The sequence below is a fragment of the Typopeltis vanoorti genome, chromosome 16 (assembly GCF_054136105.1).
Source record: "Typopeltis vanoorti isolate ZY-2024b chromosome 16, IOZ_Tvanoo_1.0, whole genome shotgun sequence".
Taxonomy (NCBI): Eukaryota; Metazoa; Arthropoda; class Arachnida; order Uropygi; family Thelyphonidae; genus Typopeltis; species Typopeltis vanoorti.
Window position 1 is genome coordinate 47156223 of NC_143564.1, and position 23323 is coordinate 47179545.

General features: G+C 35.8%; 1 protein-coding gene across 2 annotated transcripts in view; it reads right to left on the reverse strand.

Annotated features, from left to right (window-relative positions):
- rictor (rapamycin-insensitive companion of Tor) overlaps positions 1-23323 on the reverse strand; it is a 955009-nt gene that overhangs the window by 814883 nt on the left and 116803 nt on the right. For both annotated transcript variants that reach the window (XM_090406113.1, XM_090406114.1), the window contains exon 5: positions 6023-6192. In XM_090406113.1, the coding sequence (XP_090262239.1) occupies positions 6023-6192 (170 nt within the window). The remainder of the gene's footprint in view (positions 1-6022; positions 6193-23323) is intronic.

A 23323-nucleotide genomic window follows, 5' to 3' on the forward strand; every position in this document is an offset into this window, starting at 1 on the left:
AGTTCTTTCCATCACCTGTGAAAACACCTTGCACTTTGGAAGCTGTTTTTCTTCACAATATTCTTCAATCTCCTCTCATCTCTTGATGTAGTTATCTTTTGACTGCAATTGCGGTGATTATTTTGAAAACTCCGGTTATTAGAATACACTCCCAATATTCTACTCATGCTTGCTTGAGAACATTTCAATTCCTTAGCTATAAACTGTTAAGTTTGGCATTCTTTGTGTAGAGACATCATATAAAACTTCTCAGCTTCTGATATGTCACTCGTTTGACCCATGTTTAGCAAATGATTAACTGAAATAGCCCGCAGCTACTGAAATATATGCTATTTCTATGCTCTCCTCAAACCAAGTGGGAAAATTTGGAATATTCTAATACTTTGAACCAGGTTAAAAATTATTCTAATTTCATGAATATTTTCAAATAACAGTTATAATAAATGTTCTTATAATTTATATTACATGTTATGTGTTTACATGGTTATATAATCTACAAAGTACGTAAATTTAGATGATGCTAATTCATATTTGGTAATAATTATTTTCTATGCAATAAATTCAAATCATTCAACACGTTTTCTTTGATTATTCTAATTTTTTGAATCGGAGGTGTAGTTGGCCACCACATGGGATGGTGGCCAACTACACCTAACAGGGATTTTATTTTCACAGAATATAATACAGATAGCTGTTGATGTCTAAGCAATAAAGGCGTTTCATTTATCCCAATAAACAGACCAGGGATTGGTAAAGTTCAAAATAATTAACTAAAGATTTTGAACTTTACCAATAATCATTAACTTGATATGCATAATCAAGTTTTGATCATGTTAATACTAAATACAAACAAGGCAAAGAACATCTGTCAGCACCCCAAGAGGTGAAAAATAAGATGCAAAGGAGGATATGTTCACTGCTTTATGGCACTCATTTCACAAGTGATGTATGTCAGGAGGAAAGTGAGTGCCCGATTTCTTGTCAAATACCCAAGAACTGAGCTACAGGGTGCAACTGAGAATAAATTTTGTCCTAGTCAGAGTTCTGGATCAGGATGAAGATCACATCTGCAGCAAAAATGTACACAAATTGTTTTCTGCTGTGAAAATCTGAACCCATTTGCAACCACTTATTTTGAAAGATGTTTAACAGCTTGCTGCAGCTGTCTTTCTACGACCCTCATTTTACATGAATGGCAGAAGATGGTAAAATCACATAGAGGGCATATCTTGCAGTTGGAGAAATCTATTCAGCTACTGGGTTAACCTTGACTGCAAAAAGCATGGCACTTAAAAATCAGCCTGGTTATATCAGTCAGGACAGGGCAGTTCCTACTTGGTTTTGGAAGAGACAGGTGGATAAATGTTCTTAATGAATAGAGGGAGATTCCCCTCTGAGAATTATGTCTTCCAACATTCCAAATCTCCAAGTAGCGTCGTGTGTTTTTTTCCATATCAGTACAAAACCAATACAACACAATAATACCAATACACTTTAGGAAGATATCTCTAATAGATGTTTCCCATCTTCTCCAGAAACCACAAAATATGAGTTTTTTTTTTTTTTTCTGAATCTTGCACAAGCAACTGAAGAGCAACGGTTGATTGTTTATTGGTGATTTTTGGATCCTTCCCTGGATTAGAAAAGGCAATAATGTTGCCTTTTGCCAGGTATCTGGAAGAATGTTCTCATAAAGCATTCTTTGAACTTTGTTGAACAGGTAAGCTCCAGTTGCAATAGTACAGATATGCTCCAGCTCCATTAATAACTGATCCCTGGAAGTTGGTGAGATGTTTGATCATCACATAATCATGTTATCTGGACCAACAGCGGTTAGGAAGCATTTAAGGAAAGAAGCTTTGGTTCTTCTTTGGTAAAGTACTGTTATATTCTTCAGTACCACTCAAAGAAAACAAAATTTGTTGTTCGTCTGATTTTCATTTTTGATGTTGATAAAAAAATGCAAGATTACTGTTGCAAATTCAAATTCTGCTAAAATAGAGAAAATGGACCAGTCAGCTTGCTCAAACTTCCATTGTGATATTCGCAATGTGATGCATGGATGCCCATTTAGTGGATTTCACAGGAAAATGAACAATAACAAATAAGTTCTCATAAGTTTCCCACTGAAAGGAAAGAAGCTTTGGTTCTTCTTTGGTAAAGTACCGTTATATTCTTCAGTACCACTCAAAGAAAACAAAATTTGTTGTTCGTCTGCTTTTCATTTTTGATGTTGATAAAAAAATGCAAGATTACTGTTGCAAATTCAAATTCTGCTAAAATAGAGAAAATGGACTAGTCAGCTTGCTCAAACTTCCATTGTGATATTCGCAATGTGATGCATGGATGCCCATTTAGTGGATTTCACAGGAAAATGAACAATAACAAATAAGTTCTCATAAGTTTCCCACTGAAAGAGTGGAAAAAGGAGGGTGAGTAGACTTATGGCAGTGAATGTTTGAGTAGGTATATGGAAGAAAGTGTTGCTTGCTGTGTTTAAGAGGAAGAGATTATTACCATTGAGCATACACTTCACAACTCGTCCTCAGATGTTAGTTTGGGCACTACTCCACAGTATTATATTCATTTAAATCCCCCATTAAATAAAGAGTATGGTAATTGCAATAAGGGTGTGCTTAAGGGTAAAAGCTGTATAACTGAGAGGAGACCTCCACATAGCCTTTAAAGGAATGCGGAGAACCGACCAGGGCTTCTGACCTAATGTCCAATCCTCACCTTCTCGTGGTGCACCCTGTTGGGTATCTACTTGGATACTGAATGAACGAGGATGGGCTGGCAATTTGGGATTTAGCCGACAAAATTGTATTCTTATTGGTTAAACCAAAATAAAAAATGATGGTACGACATGACAAAATTTCATGCCAGCAGGGGCAGCGCCTGGTTAAACAAGACCCCCCCCCCCGTTGTTTTTGCCAGGAACCAGGGCGAACAGCGAAAAGTCAGCTACTGGAACAAATCTGAAAACAAACCCCAACTCAACATCACCAGAGTTAAAGATCGGTGCTATCAACGTAAGAAGCCTGAATGGCAAAGAAATGGAGCTAGCTGAGGAATTAGATAAGTACCAGATCGACATAATAGGAGTGACTGAAACAAAAAAGACAAAAACTGGTGAGATCTTTCTGAGCAATAAATACAAAATATTATATATTCAGGTAATGACAATCAAGGAAAAGAAGAAGTAGCCATAGTATTCAACACAAAATACGAGGCTAATCTTCTTGAATGGCAGTCAGTCTCAAGTAGAGTAATGTGGGCAAATATGAGAATGGGGAACTGGACAATGAGATTTATTTGAGCCTATGGTCCCACAGAAGGTTTTACTAAGGTAGAAGTGGAGGAATTTTTTGACGCTTTAGAAAAAGCAACTGACACAATGAAAAAGGAAAAGTTGGTCCTTGTTGGGGATCTAAATAGTAGAGTAGGAAATGATTGTGAGACATACAAAAATATTTTGGGAAAATTTGGAGAAAAGAGCAAAGCTAATAATAATGGCAAATATCTGTTGGATTTCTGCTCAGGACATGGACTGGTTATTACTAACACCATGTTCCAACATAAAAATGTGCACAAATTCACATGGAGAGAAGAGGCTAGGAATAAGAAAAGTCTCATTGACTATGTTATTATTGATAGTGATGTTTTCTCCCTGGTGCAGGACACCAGAGTGTACAGAGGATTTGAAATTGGAAGTGATCACTATTTAGTCTTGAGCAGGATAAAATTGAATTTCATATTGAAAACAATAACATGTAAGAAAGTTTTAAAGCGAATAAAAGTTGAGCAGCTCTCAGATGTGAACTGTAGACTAAAATACAGAAAGATTATTGAAAAGAAAATGAAAGAGTTTGAGAACAGGAATCAAACCTTGGAGATTCAGTGGCAAACTCTGAAGAAAACATTGATTGATTCTGCCAGAGAGGCATGCAGTGAGGTTGTGTGCAAGGATAAAAAAATCAGAACTCCCTGGTGGCCACAGGAAGTTAAAGAGGCAGTGAAGGAAAAGAAGAAAGAATATCAAAAGTTCCTGGCAAATAAGTCAGCTTTTACTCTTACAGAATACAGAGACAAATGTAAGAAAGCTAAACAGTGTGTAAAACTAGCTAAACAAAAGTCATGGGAGGACTTTGGCAAGAATATAGAAAATAAATATTAAGATGGTGGCAAAATATTCTGGAGTTTGTTGAAGAAGCTTAGGAATGGAAGAAAGAGTGCTGTAAAAGGAGTTAGAGATGATAAAGGTGACATGAAAACAGGAGAAAAAGATATCCTTGAAGTATGGAGTAATTACTTTGAAAAACTGCTAAATGAAACAAGCAGTGATGACAGCACAGTGATAAAAAACACTGACCAGGCATGCAGTCAGGAATACATATCCATACTTGAAGTAGAAAAAGCCATCAAAGGCTTGAAATGTGGAAAGGCAGCAGGAGTAAATGATATTCGACCAGAAATGCTTAAGCGTGGTGGTATAAAAGTCTTACAGTGGCTACACTGCAAGACTTTTATACAGCTCTGTCTCTCTTCTACAAGTACCTTAATGGTCACTGCTCCAGCAAATTGGCAAACATCACCTCCACAGGCTGTTGGGCATGTTAAAACTAGAACAGTAGCTGCCCCAATAACCCTTTTCAGTACAACTGCAAGCACATCAAAACCTGTTCTCTTTTTCCTCATTTGTTTCCTTCCTCATAATTTATTTCTTAACAACTTCAATTTCCAGCTCTTTAAGAAAAATGTGCATAGATTTCTTCTTTCTCAATCCTTATCTGTACTTTACACAAGGCATTGATGTGCTAAAGATGTACCTCTCATGTATGAGATAAATATAAAAAACAAAAACTTCTAAAAATGGAAAGATTTTATTTATTTCCTTTATATATATGTACATATATTAAGAATATATGTGGAAGCCTAAAGTAACGTGTTTGGTCTCATTGAGTAAATATTTTTTCTATTTTTTTTTCAAAGTATACACAAATACGCAATATACACACAGACAGAAATGAACATCTCCACAAAAAAAAAAAAAAAAAGCACATCCACATAAAATATACAAGAGGAAAAATAAAAAAAATATGTAGTTAAACTTCAACAGAATCTCAGTTAACCTAATTTAAACTAATGTGATTTCTAATAAACAGACTACTCAATGACTTATAATTCAATATTTGGTGAGGTGTTTATTCCATAATTTGTAGTTCGATGAACTGTTGTTACTCAATGATCTTTTTGATGAACTGCTATCGACAAATTATTTTTTTCAATTAACTGTTGTTTGATTAATTATTTATACAATCGTTTTTAAATTAATTGCCTTTCAGTAAATTGTTGTTTGATGAACTATTTTTGGTGACTTTTCTGCTTACCCTCAGCACTGTGTATTATTTCTAATCCCCTGCACATCACAGCAGCTTAAAATGGTAACACAATGTGAATAGAAAGATCCATCATCTTTTCACAGCCAAATAAAATGAATCTTGAAATTTTTCAAAATTTTAATCATAAGTAAAATTTTACTTATAGTGAACTCTCAGTAAGTGCAACATAAAATACCAAGATATCAAAAAGGTTTCAATTTGGTAAATTAAGTAATACATAATGAATCATCTTTACAGAACCAAATAAAATGACACAAGTTTTGATATTTAAATAAGTGAATCCTAATCGATGCACTAATAAATAGCAAACATACGAGTTCCTTGGCAGAATTCATGTCATAAGTAGTGCAAGTCAAGGCAACTTTTATGCCAAAGGTTATACTCTCATAAACTCACTGGTAAAACTTTTTTTAACTTTTCAAGTCTCATTTTAATTTGGCTATAAATAAATAATCATTAACATCCTCATTATGCATTATTTAATTTGCCAAAATGAAGCTTTGTGGCTCTGTATCTTAGTATTAAAATGATAATTTTCCTAATTCTGACTGACCACAGATTTATTTCGTTAGCTGAATTATAAATAAAACTTACCAATGAGTAGTACATATTAAACATACCTCTAAAAAACCATCCCCTCTGATCAAACACCTTGTTGTAGAATTATTAAGAAGAAACAAGATAACTGCAACAAGAGCTTCACTAACTTGTGGTTGATGACAATCAAGTACATTATGTAAAACTGCCCTCACTCCACCATATTCAATGCATGCTTGTGGATTTAGCACAGCTAAAAATAAAATAAAATATATTAATAATCAGCTAGCAATAGTAATAAAAAAAAATCAAAAAATGAAAAATTACTTCATATGATGGTCTAATAAGATTCTGATTTATACCAGGTAAACATTTGTCTTGCAGCCTTTTTTTAAGTGCTATAATACTGTCTAATAGACAACCACAATTTCACACAAAGTGTTCACATGCACACTAGAATACCAAACAACCCCAAACACCACATCTCTTCTTCACCAGTGACCCATCCAACTATGCTGTAAATGCCATCCGTCCTCTACACAGCTCAGATCTCAATTTAGCACACAGCTCTTCCTCAACAGAGCAACCACTCACATCTGCATGCATTGTATGGCAGTACAAGAAATGCCAAGTGGGTAGATCTTTGCAACTTCTATACCTAATTTCTTTGGTCATGACTATTTTTTCATGACCATTGCAGAACTAATCACCAAACTAAATCTTATGAGTGGAAACATTTATTCCCTGCTTCACTCTAAATTCCTGTCCCATCTAAGCTCTAGTTCTCCCATGGGTGTGCCAACTGCAACTGGCTTTCGTTCACAACTCCATCTTCCTATACGACTTACATCAAAGCCCAGAACAGCTGAAAGAATTTATCACCACATCGAACATGACTTTGAGAGAGCTCAAAGCAGAAAACTTGCATCCTGCTCACACAGCAGTCATGCCTTCTGGGCTTTAGCGAATGCTATTGGCTGTAACTTCTCCCCAACACTACTCACATCACTGTTACACTCGGATGATACTAGTGCATCATTTTACCCATTTTACCTACTTCTCCACTAATTATTGCATAGCTGATCAGGTCATGGTAAATGTCCCCCAACCATTCCAAACAATGCCACTGTTAATAATTAGGATGTTTATATAGAAAGGATATTATCATAATATTAATCCTACCATAGAGATGATCTCTGTTTCTAACAATTATTTTTTTTAATTCCGAGTGTACCTATATATTATGTTATGCACAAGGGTTCACTCCAATTGGTGCAATGACCTCTTTTTTTCTATTTCTTTCAGAATCCAAATAAATCACTGACTCAAGACCAAAATACAAAATAAACACATTTAATATAACAAAAACAATATATATACATTTCAAACAAATATTACATAACTACAAATTAATTGGATCCAAGGCCTTTTAAAAATAAACTTACACTTAAGACTAGACTAAACACTTTGTTTGCACAATCACAAAATGTTCATAGCCAGTTTTTTCTTTCTCAGTCAAGGCCCTTCTCCGAAGATATGTGACTTTATTCTTCATTTTCACAGGATCCTTTACCATCACTTATGTAGCACACGTTAATTCTTCTTGACTTAATTCTGTCTCTTTTCCAGTAGAAATAATAGTTAGATCCGGCATCCTTAATACAGATGAAACTTCCTAATCAGAGTTTTCTCGAACATTCCTTTAGAATGTAAATGGCAAATTCTTCTTTTATTCACTAAATGCTTACTGACAGTCTTAACTCTTCCAATTAAAAAAAACTTACAGTTTTACGATTCCCTTTTCGGAATCTCCTATAAATCTTCCAATTAGCGTTTATGCCAATATTCCTTTTAAAATGCCAATAGCAATATTTTCCTTTTATTTATCAATACTTATTCCACTTTAAACTTAATAGTTCCACGATTCTTTTTTTGGAATATACTATTAATTTTCCTCCGACTGTCACAAAAAAAAAAAAAAATCAAGTTCCTCTGAATCTAAATGTCTGCCAGCCTGTGTTCTAAATTTCTTCCGAACGCTCTCGTTTATTTCTGTTACTCAGATACCAAACGCTTTTCTTGTCAGCTGTCAATCACACATCAAACTTCTCGGCGAGCATGCGCACTCCTTGAAAATGGCAAGCGAGAAACTAGGTGTAATGGCTGGCACGTTGTCTCCATTAGTGACAAGAGAATGTCTTCATAAAACACAACTTTTGATAATTTTAAATTACAATAAATTTGTTTAAAATAACACAACTATTCAAATCCGGTAAGTACATAAATTTTTAACTGCTTTACACATCATTTTTGACAAAAACAATTTCAATAACAGGCACATCGCAAGTGCTGACAATGCGTGTTATGAAACTAAAACTAATAAACATTCTAACATAGACAATATGTAAAAATATTCAGAATTTTAAATTATGATTATTTTTACACCACTTTTGATCATGTGCCAGAATGGGACTGGAAAAAGGTTGCTCAAATTTGATAACAAAATGTCTCCTGGATTAATAGAATTCCTCTGACTGTTCTAATGGTCTATGGACCAGAGTTGATCCCAACTATGTGGTGCCTATTTACACTTGTCGTGACGTTCTCTTTTACAACGTTCGAATCCGCCATCTTGTTATAAGTCACTTTCTTAAAATAAAACAACTAATTGTGAATTGGTCACCAATCTAAGGTAGAGAAATTTCTATTATACTGCGCCACTCTATCCTTAGATTAGTCTATATAAAATAGCAGGATCAATTCACAGATAGTTAGCTAGCAGTCTCCTCATTCATTCTGGCCGAAGTATTTGTTTTCCACTTGGGATTCCCGCAAGATTCAAATTTTTATGAACGGTGCAATAAAAAGGAATTCAGGCAAACACAATAATTAGATTAACAAAATAAAACATTTAATATAAGCTATATAATACACACATAAATTCTACTTCTAATTTCAAATAATAGGACCAAGTTAAACATTAGGTCAAGTCAATCACATTAATTCAATCTTCCAAACTTTCACATACACTTTCTCAGTTTTTTTCAGACACAAAGTTCCTACACTTAATTATATATAATAGAACTTCCTATCTAAAAGGTTTCCACACAATTCTCAGCTATGCTTTACGCTTACAGAACACAGCAGGCACTGATTGCTGCAAATATCTTTCAAATCATTTTTATTTTCAGTTCTCAATCTCAAAGAATTTCCACAGTTAAAGTTATGCTAGACGTAGCGTAACTAGCATTCAATTCTTCATGCATTGAAATAAATCAATATGACAGTCCTTACCAGAAACAGTTCCTAGTACATCAATACGTTGTGAATAACTTTCAAAATATATTTATTATACTTAAGAACACATTTATAAAACTTCTCCACAGTTATAACTAAAACACTATTAATCACACTTCACAACTCTAGATATCAACTGTAGGGTACTTTAATTATCCTTGTTACCACTCATTAGACAATTAAACACTGTGCAGTTCTCCTTAGGGCAATTTAGAATTAAGTCGCAATTCTAGATTAACTGGGTTTAATCAGAATTCTTCACTGAACGTCCAGTTTCTTTATATTATCCGATTGTAGCATTAAATTCCTTTTATTTTTACTGCTGACTTCACCTTCAGCTAACTATAAGATTCACTTCGTCTTTGCTCGCTTATAAATATTATCCCTTTTAACTTCTGCCCTTGAGAACTGGTCATATACTTCCACCTCTCTAGTTTATACCCTTGCTTCCTTTCACTTCAAAATTTCCGTTCCAACTCTCTCTTTGTTACCTCTATATATTTTTTTTTATTATCCTTGTCCTAGCTCACGCTCTGTTCCACTCGCGCTCGCTTCTTCATGCGTCTCCATGACAACAAATAAAATATAATAAAATTGAGCTATTGCATAACTCTAAACTTCTATAACAGAAATAAATAGAGAATATTTACATTTCAATTAATACGCAGTTAAAATTATCAAGTACAAATTCTATAATATTAACATAGTAATAAATAAAATAACTTAAAAATATTTAATACAGTATTTTCATTATTAATACATATATCTTTGAATAATTAATTTAATATTAGACAAAATTAAGGTAGTTATATGAATATTTAATTGTAAAATAAGTGATTTACATTAAATAATATTTACAAATTTTGCCTATGTGATGGAAGATCATGTTGGATTCTGAAACAAATAATTACTTCAATCTCTATATAATCAGAATCCAATACACACTCTTATTCTACTGTTATCTATCCTGCAGTCTGTAAATTAGTCCATATATAATCTGTTCACAAGAAGGTTGACAAATACTTACCTTGAAAGGTACTGTCCAATTTCTTTCACCTCAATTCTTAATGGAAAGAACCATGAACAAACTTGAAAACGCTCATCTAATAAATGACCACCAGTATGGATTCCATCGCTGTCAATCAACAGTGAATCTACTAACTCATGCCACCGGTCTCTGGACAAACCTCAAACAGCAGTGCCACAATAGGGCAGTAGCAGAGATGGAGGAGGAGTGAAAAGAAACTTGTTCTACAAGATTCAAGGTGTTCCATGAAGGGATATTGGATGGCAGCTGCATGTGTTCCGACAGACTAAGTACTGAGTGGGGAATTACTGATGCTATTTCATATGAACATTTACCACAGAAATATTTATAGAATATGTACATTGCAGAAACAAAATGCCTGTGCAAAAGTGGGAGTGAGTTGGTAAGAGATGGGTTATTAATAAATCTAACTGTCCTCCTCTGCATTGAGTCAAGCATTTCAAGCAGTATTCAATAGCTGAACAGATTTGTGATTTGTATAAAGTTAACAGCTGTTCAGAGGTGAAGTAGCATCTTGAGCAAAAGTGAAATCTTAGTTTTTTAGAAGCTGAGATGGTAATGGTTGTGATGTGGTTATTCCAGCACAGGAGAGGCTTGATGTAAGAGTGATTCCAAGAAAATAAATCTCATCTCGTCTGGAAATTTGGGTGTTGTCAAAAGTAATACTGGAAGAAAATGGTTATTTTTTGTAAGAAATAAGACGGAAGTTTTGCTATCATTGAAATTGACAAGGTTATCTGAACCCCATTGGAGGATCGCTTGGAGATCAGAATTGAGGGTAGTGGTGTTGATGTTCTGTACACTGAGGTGAGTTGTGTAGAGTAAGGTTTATCAAATAAAAGGGATGAGTGTAATGTGCTGTCATCTGCAAAACTGTGCATTGTGTTGGAAGTCAACTGAAGTAGGTCATTGATATATAGAAGGAAGAGGGTTGGTGAGAGGACAGAATCTTGTGGAACTATGGCATTAGTTGAATAATGAGAGGATAAGGAATCATTCACTGGCACACACAGTCTGCATCCAGACAGAAAGCTGGCAATCCAACTGTAGAAGTCTGGTGATAGAACAAATGATGGGAGTTGGTTTAGTAAACCTTTGTGTCAGACCTGGTCAAGAGCTTTGGAAATATCAAGTGCAACCACTTGAGATTCACCAAGCTTCTCCATGGCATTTGTCCAGAGATGGGTGATATATCTGCGTAGATCTCCTATTGATCAGCAGCGAGAGAATTCATACTGATGATTGTTTATTAGCTGGGTGCCTTCGAGGTAGTGTAGGAGTTGATGAGGTGAGTGAGATAGGGCAATAATTCAATGACATGATTTATCATCCTTCTTGGGAATAGGTTGAACATAGGCCAATTTCCAGGTTGTGGGACAGATACCAGTGGAGTAAAACTATAAACAAGAGACAGGATAGGAGTCAGTTGTGGTGCACAAACCATCAGGACAATTAAAGGAATGCCATCAGAGAAAGAAGACTTTTTTGTGTCTAATTTGGACAATATTTTTCTAATTTCTTTCTGGCAAAAGGATATAGGGACATTACGTATTGGGCATCTGGAATGGTTGAGGGGCATTTACCATGGTCAGTTATGCATGCATTGGAAGCAAAGTGTGAAGCCAGGCGATTTTTTTCTGTAAGGAATGATTCAATAGAGTCATCTGAGTATGAAAGGGGGGGGGGGAATAGTGTTGGTAATAACTTTTGATCAACACTATTCCCGCCCCTGTCATACTCAAATGACACTAGTGAATCGCTAGTGAAAAAGGCTTGGCAGCCATTTGGACAGGCTGCAAGTTTTCTGCTTTTTGCTCTTTCAAACTGTTTTGGAAGTATGATAGTTTTCTTGCAGTTATTTCAATCTTAAGTATAGGCACTAAAGGAGGATGGAGTTCTTGATGTAAGCTAGTTATAGTATACTTCATTTTCCATTTGTACAGTCTTGGTACATCTTTTGGAGAACCAGAGTTTAGTTAGGGAGATGGCAGTTCAGAGTAGTGTGGGGAACGTATGTTTCTATGCCAGTGAGGATTACTTTGGTTCAGTACATATGTTTGGGTTGGAAGACTGGAAACAACAGTCCAACCATGGGAATGAGGCATAGAAGTCATGGAGGCTGTCCCATTTGGGGCTGTTAAATTGCCAAACTACTCTTGTATGGGAGTGGATGTGTAATTCTGATTGTGGTCAGCTTACCTAGGGGGACAACTACATTCATTGTGTATTTGAAACGATCACTGGTGAAGAAGAAATCTAAGGTGTTTTGGAAGTGGTTAAGGTTATCTGGTATTCTGTTTGGCATGTGAACAATTTGTGTAAGGTCGTTAGTGATGACAAATGTTTCTGCATCTCTGTCAGCATTTCAGTCTGCCTGCTACAGCTGTACAACTGGAGGAGGAAAGTCAGTTGATGTTGTGGACATTAAAATCTCTCAGGAGGATGATTTCACTGCTAGGGAAGTGGGACTGAAGAAAATCAATGTTTAAGGAGAGGAAATTAAAGAGCTCAGAGTGGTTAGTGGCATTAGGGGAGCAATAGAGACAGCAAATGAATTTGACCAATTGAAGAATAAAGATTTTCAACCAAAGGAGGTCAAAATCAGGCAATTCTGGGTTAGGTGCTCTTTGTCAAGCTATGTCAGAGGACATATTGTAAAAGTTCGATGCAGCATGAATTTTCATCTGGTTAATGCATTGACCTTTTACAGGAAAGTAAAACCCAGAAAAGTTGTAAATATGTCTCTTATATTATTATTTAGTATTGTATATAGAATATGTAGAGCACAATGGAGATTAGCTTACTCTTTACAAAAACAAAACATGTAGAACTGATAATGCCAAGGGCAAGGCCATGCAGTCAGGAGGCCGTTTGATTCTTATTTACATGTTCAGTCGCAGGTGGCCTTCACGGTCAGTGCAGAAAGGGATGGCAGGAATCAAACGTGACTTCCACAGGCAGACAAAAACGGATTAGGAACATGAAAGAAGAAGTCGGCGAAAGTTCCAGAACACGTTGTCACGTGATATTGTAAGGGGGGTTCCAAAACTGAACCCAAGGTTTGGAAACTGAAAAGGATATAAGGCAAGTTTTGGGGAATGATCGGGGATCGACAACCAGCATGGACATCTAAAGAAAGGAACAAGGGGAGGTTCTGCTCAGATGCGGAGAAGTCCGAAGAAGGAGGTTGGAGGTCAATCAACTGTAAGCCGTTCGAGTCAAGGAGCGTGGATGTCCAGAGGCGGATACGTAAGGAGAAACGAAACTGTCCAGATGCTATTCCACTCAGCCGAGCCTGTGAATGCCCAACAATCATAACCCTTCGACCGAGTGTTCAACGCCGGAGAATTGTTCCTTGTATCCCACTTGCCGACCTGATGAAGCTGCCGGTTCTCCGATGATCCAGAGGTAGGAAATCCAAAACCTGGAATGGAAAAGGGAACATAGGATGCCGTGATGGAAATAGAAGAAAAAGGTGCATCAAAGAGGAGGACTGTTCATGTGAGTCTGATATTGTATCTTATAAGATTATGTAGTGTAAAAAAGATGTTTTAACGAACTGATAAGATTCATAAGACAGGATAGTCATAGCCAGAGAATAATTGATATGTCTCTTAAGATTCAAATTGATAATGCATGTGTATATGAGTACAGCTAATTCCTGAGAAGCTAATTGAGTTTTGGAAGTAATCTGACACTTGTATAATATCCAAGTTTTGTCCTATTGTTGATATAATTGATTGTTATAAGTCTTGATAAAGATAGAGATGCACTTAAACTAGATATTGAAATTTAGGCTGAGGAAAGTAATACAAACTAACTGAGAAATTTTGGGAAGATACCTTGTGTTTTATATTGATAGAGAGTGATTGCTATATATATGTCATGTTGGTAAATTGATGCGAATAGAAGTAGATATTGAGAATTAAGTTGAGGAAAGTAAATATAAACTATTCGAATAACTAAAGAAAATTGTTGTAAGAAATATAAGTAGTTCCATGAATTTTGAACTGAGATTAACAGAGGATAGTTCCCCTGCTCTTCTCTTTGTATTGTACATTTCTTTAATTAGTGATCATTAAATATGCTTGTTGAATTTTCTTAAAGAGCGTCGCCTGATCTTATTTATTGCAATGCATTGATGTAAAATATTTCAAGCCTATAAGCGAGAAATCATTAGAGTAAAGAAAAATAAGGTAATGAGACCACGACTGTGAATGTTCTAAGTAATTAATATTGGATGATTGAGGTCTACCGGAGGTATCACATTTCATGTACCATATTGAGGCAAGGTAGTACAGTCAATCTATATAAATTTCCTATGCTCTCAGGTGCATAGAATATAGAATCACCGAAGGTAGAATAGAAAAAAATTAGAGGTGGAGCAATATATATGCTTAAGTTAATAGAAAATAAGATAAAGTTAGGGTAGATAATAGAAAGAGGGCACTACATGTATGTATGTTACGAATATATGTAAAACAGTGAGAACGCAGAGAATACAGAAAATACATTATAAGAATACAATATTAGCAATATGCACCCCTTGGTCAAAAGGAGTTAAAGAGTGTACAGCTTGGAAAATTGAGATGAATAGTGTTGTGTGTGTGTGTGTGTGTGTGTGTGTAGGAGATGAAATTTGCATTTCTGTCATGAAGATAGGTGGGGGGGGGGGGTTGGTAGACTGGAGATGGCAGTAGGCACTATTAAGGTCAAAGTTAAGGCACAGATGTTAGTGAAGTGGATATACAAGGCTCTGTGGGGCATATTTGACAGCAAGGTTCTTGCACATTTCCTATGCAGTGCCTGCATACTGCTCTCCAGTGGTTACTAGTAGTGTCACTTGATTTCTGTGCCAATTTTCCTTGTTTGTAGTCAATGACCCAACTGTTATCTCCATTTTGGCATTTTTCTACAAGTTGTTTTCGAAGTTGATGTCCTTGTACTCTCTGGAGAAAAGTTAAGTCAGGTCGAGCATGTATGCTCGACCTGACTTAGGTGGACAATCATGCATTAACTTTAATCTGTGATTGGGGGCAAGTACCTTTGAACTTGTTATTATCACTGTTATTGGTTTGGATGTGCTTGTCGGTGCATCGCAAGTCACTTTCACAAGGTGTAAAAAGTTTGTTCTGTCCTTTCTTTTATTTGTGGATCTGAAACAATGGCACTTGACGATCTTCCTAGAATTAAAATTTACTTTCTCTTCCTAATTAGCAGATGTCATATTTTAGTGATCCACCAGTTTCCATTGGGAAGTTCAGAATAACGGCATTGAATATGTTTTCGGCCTAGACTGAGTCTTGTACCATTGATGCAATTAGGTCACGGAGTTCCTTAGTATTGTCAAGAAAGGGTGCACTTCAGTTGTGGTACTGATCATTGAGTATTTCAAGCTTAGCTTCCACAGTTTAGATTTTGAAGAGTTTAGTTCATAGTTTTAAGGTGCTGTTTGAGGTTTTCAACTCATTTACCTAAATTCAGAAGCTGCTTTACAGAAGGGAGGCACATAACAAACAGCTTCTGAGGTTCTCTGGTTGATGTCAATAAGTACAGGCAGCCCTTGGTTTATGCCGATTCACAACAACGCCAGTTGCCTGCGCGTGCTTTCTTACTGTAGTGTAGTTGACTGAGAAACGATGCTAGCAGGCACTCCAGTGTTTGAGTGTTTACCGAGCTACTACGACATATATGTATCAAACCTAGTTTTAATGTTGAATCTACCTAATTGTTCTATTTAATTAGAAATAGAAAATCAATCACACTTGAAAAGAAGATAGAGGTGCTTCGAAGAATGGAAGATGGACAGACACATGCTAATGTCTGTAGAAGTATGAACTTACCTCCAACTTTTACTACAATTATAAAAAAAATACAGATAGAATAAAAGAGTCTGCGCAACAATCTACAGCAGCACTAAATGCAAAACATGTACATTATAGCAGGGGTAAACTTCATGAAAAAATGGAAAAATTATTATGATTATGGGTGGATGAATTATGAAAACATTCCTCTGATGCAGGCAGTTTATAACTGAGAAAGCAAAAACAATTTTTGAGGCTCTTAAAAAGACAGATAGAGATGAAGAAATAATTTTAGGAAGCAAAGGTTGGTTCATGAGATTTAAGTCTTGAAATAAGTGCCACAGTGTCAAATTATCTGGTGAGGTGGCAAGTACAGATGTTGTGGCAGAGGCTGCTTTTCCTAAAGAATTTTAAGACTGTGTAGAACAAGGAAGTTATCCTCCTTATCTCATTTTTAATGTTGATGAGACTGGGCTCTACTGGAAAAAATTGCCATCATGCACCATTTCCTGTGAAGAACATTCTGCTCCAAGTTTTAAAGCTGCAAAAGATAGACTTACGCTTTTGTTGGGTGCAAATGTCTCCAGAACTTTGAAGCTTAAACCAATATTGGTGTAAAATTCACAGACACCATGTGCCTTCAAGGGTCTAAAACCCATGGTGCCTGTCTATTGGAAATGGAACAAGAAAGCTTGGGTTACACAAGACATTTTTATAGATTGGTACACAAATTATTTTTGTCCTACCGTGCTTCGCTTCTGTAAAGAAAATGATTTGTCAGCCAAAGCATAGCTTCTCTTGGATAATGCCCCTGGACATCCTCAAAACCTAGCTGAACAAAGTGTCTAAAAGGAGCATGGCGAAAACTTTTTCCAGCATTTATGCATGACTTCGAGGAATTAGAACAAGAGGAGAATGTTATTGAAGATGTTACCAAGCTTGCGCGAGAGGTGGGATTGTAAGATATTACAGCTGAAGATGTGACAGAAGTCTTAGAGAGCCATGATAAACTGTTTTCCAATGAAGACTTAAAAGAATTAGCCGAACAATTAAGTCAACATCCAAAGGAGGAGAAAGAAAACAAAGGTCCTCTGAGAGAGATGAAAACGGCTGATTCCTTGCAAGCAAAGAGACACTGACTGATGAACTCTGAGAAATGGAGCACGATTGGGAATGGAGTATGAACATAAAAAGGAGTGTAATCGCATCTATTCGACCTGACAATGAACTCCTTAAAGAAAGAAATAGAAAATCTAGGCAGTTAACACTGGATACTTTTTTTTTAAAAAAAATACAGGTGATCCAAAACCAGGAACTTCAACTTAGAAATATGTAATATCTTTTCAAAGTTTCATATTTTTTGTATATAATATTTTGTTTTTTCACTATTAATAATTTTATTTTAACAAATATATGTATGTATTATCAAAGCTTTAAATATAATAATGTTACACATACTTCATGTGCATATTTTTTGACTGCGTGGAACATAACTTGATACCTCCCATTAAAATTGAGTTCGTTTTATGCCGATTCAGTTTACGCCTGTTTTTTCAGGAATGGAACTGAGGTGTAAACTGAGGGCTGCCTGTAGTTTGTGCACCGATTCTTCTATTTTTGCACAGGAAGCATGCAGCCCAGTAGCAACAGAAATCACATATATCCTTTTTCTTATCAGTAGCATCAATTTTACAGCTGCGGCATTTTATATTATCACAGGGCTTTGTTACTGTCATCTTTGCTTCAAATGGCAGGTATAGTGGGCACTCGTAAGTGGCTGATTTTTAACTGAAAAGATAACTGACTTGATACACTATACTTAAAGGTTGTGCAGAAGTAATCAGCTTCTTAGTACCTGCTGTTGTGATTCCCATTTATTGGTTAATTTGAGCAAAAAACGCTTACAATAACAATGAAATGTGGAGCACAAGTTTAGAGTAACTTATTCACAGGTGCCACTAGTTACCCTTGATATCTTCAAACTTTCAATTGAGTATGTCATAAAGGTAAATTAAGTAAACTTCATCATTCAGACTGCCCCCCAACCTGTAATTGGGTAGCCAGCTTTTTCTGACTGGCGTTGCTCGCGTCCATAGTGATCCTAAAGCTATACGTGTCCCCTGGGTGGTGCTAAATGAGCAACAGCGATAGGCAGCCAGTCCATCCAAAGGATCTCCTGGCCAATTTCATGACGTCTACTGAATTTGTTGAATATAGTGACTTGCAGAAACCAATTTAGAAACATTTAGAATTTAGAAACATTGGCCCTACACTACATATTTGTCAATTATAATACAACTTTTAACTTTTATTTTAATTTTCCAACTTCTTGGATTAGATCTGTGTTTTCCATCAAAGTTTTAACTTAAAATATTTTAAATTCTTCAATTCTGTTAATATATAATGACATCATGATTATCTTTTTTAACATCATGTTTTTGCCATGAGCTATGTATGTCTGACTGGATACTGACTTTAAGTGATGGAGAATAACTCCCTATCTTCTAACTAAACAATGAATGATGAGATTCCACAAGGCTCTGTTCTTTTGTCTACCCTCTCCCTTCTATATATAAATCATCTACTGCAGCTGATTGCCAATCCAGTACACAATTTTGCTGATGACATCACACTGCACTCCTTTTCATTTGACAAACCTTGCAAAGCACAAAAATCACTGCAATCTGCAGTAATTTAATCTCTACTGCCTTAAATTCTGATCTTCAAAACATTCAATGGGGTTTGGATAACCCTGTCAACTTTAATGCTAGTAAAACATAGCTCTGCATTATTTCTCACAAATAAGAACCCTTTACTCACACTCTCCCTTGATAATACCCAAATCTCTATTCAAATAAGATCAACCTTCTTGGGATAACGCTAATCTCAAATCTCTCTCTTGGCACAATCATATCACAAATACTGCCTCCTCTGAATCGAAAAAAATTAGGTTTTCTCTTTTGCTCAAGACATTACTTTAACTCCAAACAGCTTATAACTCTATACAAAATCACAATCCCACCCAACCATTAAATACTGCTCTCACATGTGGGATAGTGACCATAAGAGCTCCCTAAAATTGCTGGATTCTACACAGAAAGCTGCAGTTAGATGGACTGATGACCCCCCCCTCCCTCTTTCACTAATACACTCCACTAACTTTCACACAGGCATTCACAGTTTTCACAGCCTGCATCATCTATAAATATACTTCTATGGCAGCTGTTCATCAGAATTAGCATCAATAATTCCCAAACCCTCTGTCAAATCCATCCAAATGTGCACAGCATCCAATCAACACCCTCTCACAATTTAACTCCAAATCCACAGAACAAATTTCTCTTCTTTGTTCATCCCTTCCACTGATACCCTCTGGAACAATCGCCCACTACATGTTTTTAAGGAATACAATCCACTTTGCAGGTCAAATGTAGACAAGTTCCTTATTGCCCATTCATGGTACCAGTTTATAATAGGCTGAACGACCTCTCATGGATGGTTTTCCTTAAAAAAGCATATGGATATGCATAATGTATACCATAAATAAAAATTAAGTATTATGCTTCAAGAGTTCTTTATAATATGCAAAACAAATTTTATATTAAATATTAAAGAATGAAAACACATGCTATAAATTTACCAGTGAAAGGGCAACAAAGATGGGAAAGTTTATAATGATGCAGCTGTTAGTAGCAAAGGCAACAATTAGAGGATTTACAATAATAATGAGAGGGAAATATGGACACCATTAAAAACTGAACAATTAAGAAAATAAGTTTCAGACATATCTCATATCTTTCTTCTTTACCACTCATGATCACTTCAGAGCATTTCTTATAAACTATACTCGAAATAGCTTAGTGATGTCACAAATCTGATTAAAATAATATACAGATGGAAAAGCTTAGGTGTTGTTGATTATTCATAACACTTCATGGTATAAACAACCACCAAGAAAGTGAAAAATTAATTAATTAAAAATAAATTTAAAAAATTTTTTAGATTTTTAGTACATCTCAATAGCTAGTGTCCTAAAATAAACTTCAGGATAGAGAAAGAGAGTAACAATACCCCCCCCCCCACTTTCAGATACACTAGTGACATGACTTCCTAATAGCTCACTATCCTTTTTTTTTTTCATTCACAGAAACCCACATATACAGGACATCAACCAGCAGTACAGCATCCTGAAAACACTTACTCACACCAAGCCAGGGCTATTTGTTCAAATGAGACAGCCCTTAAAACTGAGCTCGGCGATCTCACAATACCTATTTAGACAATGGTTAGTCTATATAAATAAAACAGATAAAATACTACATATACCCCCCCCCATTCCTTCTGCAACCAACACACAGGATCATGGCAAAACTATTCCCATCCTATGTATTACAGGTACATCAGAAAAGATAGTTAAAGTTGTCTGCAAATATAATCTCCATGCCACTTTTTAAAATTACATTCATACAGCATGTAATGTTGAAAAGGTAGCGAGCTGAAAAAACTCTTTTCAGCTCGCTACCTTCGCCCATTCTTCTAAAGATCAGCTTCGTCTTGCACATCCTAGAGTGTATAAAATTTTGTGTGCCTGCAGTTTAGCCTCCTATAGACAGACTGGTAGAGTAGTTAACATATGCCTTGAATAACACCAAAATTACATTCATGATCATCTGTATAGCAAGTTGGGACTAGCATATCATGCTCTGAATACTCCTTCATGTAAGATTAAATGGAAAAAAACATGAGTACTCCACACAATGTTGCTACAGGCATGAGACTATTTTGGAAGCATCTCCCCAACCTCAACAAATATGGCTGCATTAATTTGCCAAAGATCTAGGAGAGAGTTATTCTAAAACTAGACAGCCTGACTTCTCCAAATTAACTTTATGGTTATCTGGCCCATGGAGGACACAATGTTATTAGGAACATTAGTTCTGTTTTAGTTACAATGATTTTTAGTTACCTGAATTATTTCCATTGATTTAATTTGATGCTTGTGTACTTATCACAGTTACAATTTGTACTCAGAAGATGCTGGGTTTGATTTAGTTTGATGCTTGTGTACTTATCACAGTTACAATTTGTACTCAGAAGATGCTGGGTAGAACACTAGTGAAATATTAGTAGGTTTATGAAATAAATTTATTTTTTCCTCTCTTGGTGTTGTTTATACTGTGAAGTGCTAGTATGGAGAATTCATTAAAACAAACTTTCTGATTACCACTCTGATTGTAATAATGCATCTGCAAACATGTATCTGTGTAAATGAAATACAGTTTACTGATAACAATTAAAATTAACATAACACAGCATATCATATTCAATAAATTGTGGTTATGTTTAGTTTCAAATTTTTTCCATCCTGTTTAAAGTGTTGTGCTGAAAACTAAACAAAATAATGCTTAGTATAAGGAGAAGGCTGTACTACAGCCAGTTCATGTGCACTATTCAAATTCCCTGAACTTCTGGATAGCATTTCATATGTGTAACAGCATGTAATGTTGAGTTGAATTTTGTAATTAATAGACTATAAAATCTTATGATGATTGTTATTTCATGAAATGATTATAATTATAGCCTAGAATATAAGGAGAGTTTTGTTCATGGAAGGTTCATACATGGATATGAAATGAATTAAATTTCTTCACAGTAAGCAAACAATGTGTTAAGGTTAGTTAACATTTATTTGATAAGCAATTTGATTTTTTATATTGATCCTATACACAAGAGGTCAAGAAACCTAAGCATATCAGTACCGTAAGTAGGGTGCAGATGAGGACTGAGATAGAAGTTTACTGATGCCTTTTTTTGAAGGTTGTAATTGTTTGAGAATACTTCATGAGGAAGTCTGTTCCAGAGAACAAAGGTGGATGGGATAAAAGAGGAAGAAGCGAAGCAGATTCAGTGTGTTTGCAGTTGCACAGTAAAGGGATCCTTGGGCCGCTGCTGCTCTTGTATTAACAGCTGCAACAGAAAGTGGAGGAATGATGGTTGCCAATTCACTGGAGCAGTGACCATCGACGTACTTGTAGAATAGACATGGTGCTGAAACACTGTTTCTGTGAAATAGAGGATGAAGTGGAGCTCTAGGAGGGGGGGGAATCATTTATGAGCCTAATCGATCGCCCCTGAACAGTATCAAGGATTTCGAGGGAAGTTTTCACGTGCACCACTCCGAACACGTGAGAAGTATTCTAAGCAAGAATAGATTTCTGATTTGGTTGGGTGTAAAATAGCCTCTTGAATGAAAGGATGCAGAGGAAGCTATTGTGTGAATGGCAGGAGAGACTGCAGACAAACATTAGTCCAAGAAGAGAGATCTGATCTTGTCTGGTGATGTGTGTATTAATGAGAGTAAGGATAGATGAGATGATATCTCTTTTGCAGAGAAAAGTCAAGACTGTTTTGGTGGCATTAAACATGACAAGGTTGTCCTCATATAGATCAATGTTTAAGGCACTGATTATGGATGATCTTGTAGCATGGAATGTCAAGACTACTGTAATAGTTTTGTTAAATGAGTAGAGAGTACTATAGTCTGCAAATCTGTGGATAGGATTAGTGGTGATTGTGAGTAGGCCATTTATGAACAGGAGAAAGATTAGGTGATAAGAGAAAGCCTTGAGGCACACCAGCATTGATGGTGAAGCTTGAAGAGAGGGGGCCATCTACCATGACCAGAGGGAAAGCTGCCTATCCAATAGCAGAGGGTGGCAGGGAGACAAAAAGGATAGTAATTTGTTAAGCAGATCATTCTGCTACACATGGTCAAAAGCTTTGGAAATGTTGAGGATGACAGCACAAATTTCTTTCAACTTTCCATGGCACATGTCCAGTGATGGGTGATATAAGCTACGAGGTCAGCTGTGGGTCCTGAATGGTAGAACCCGTACTGGTGGTTGCTGATTAATTAGTGAGCCCTCTAAGTAATGGTAGAGTTGGCTATTGATGAAATGATGAACCTAAATGATTTCTAAGATGAACCTATATTGTAATGTTTAACGCTATTAACTGAAGTTACCATAAAGAATTGCTCAATGTAGGGTGCTCTCTGAAGCTGAGTAAGTTTTTGAACCTCTCTAAATGGTTAAATTATGTGTTGTACACATAAATGTTTATATTAAATTGTGCTACCGTTTAGCATTACTGAGACTTTAATAAAGTCTAAACAAAAAACAAATTATTATTATTATTATGTCCTCACCTTGCTATCTACCTGAAAGAGAAACCCT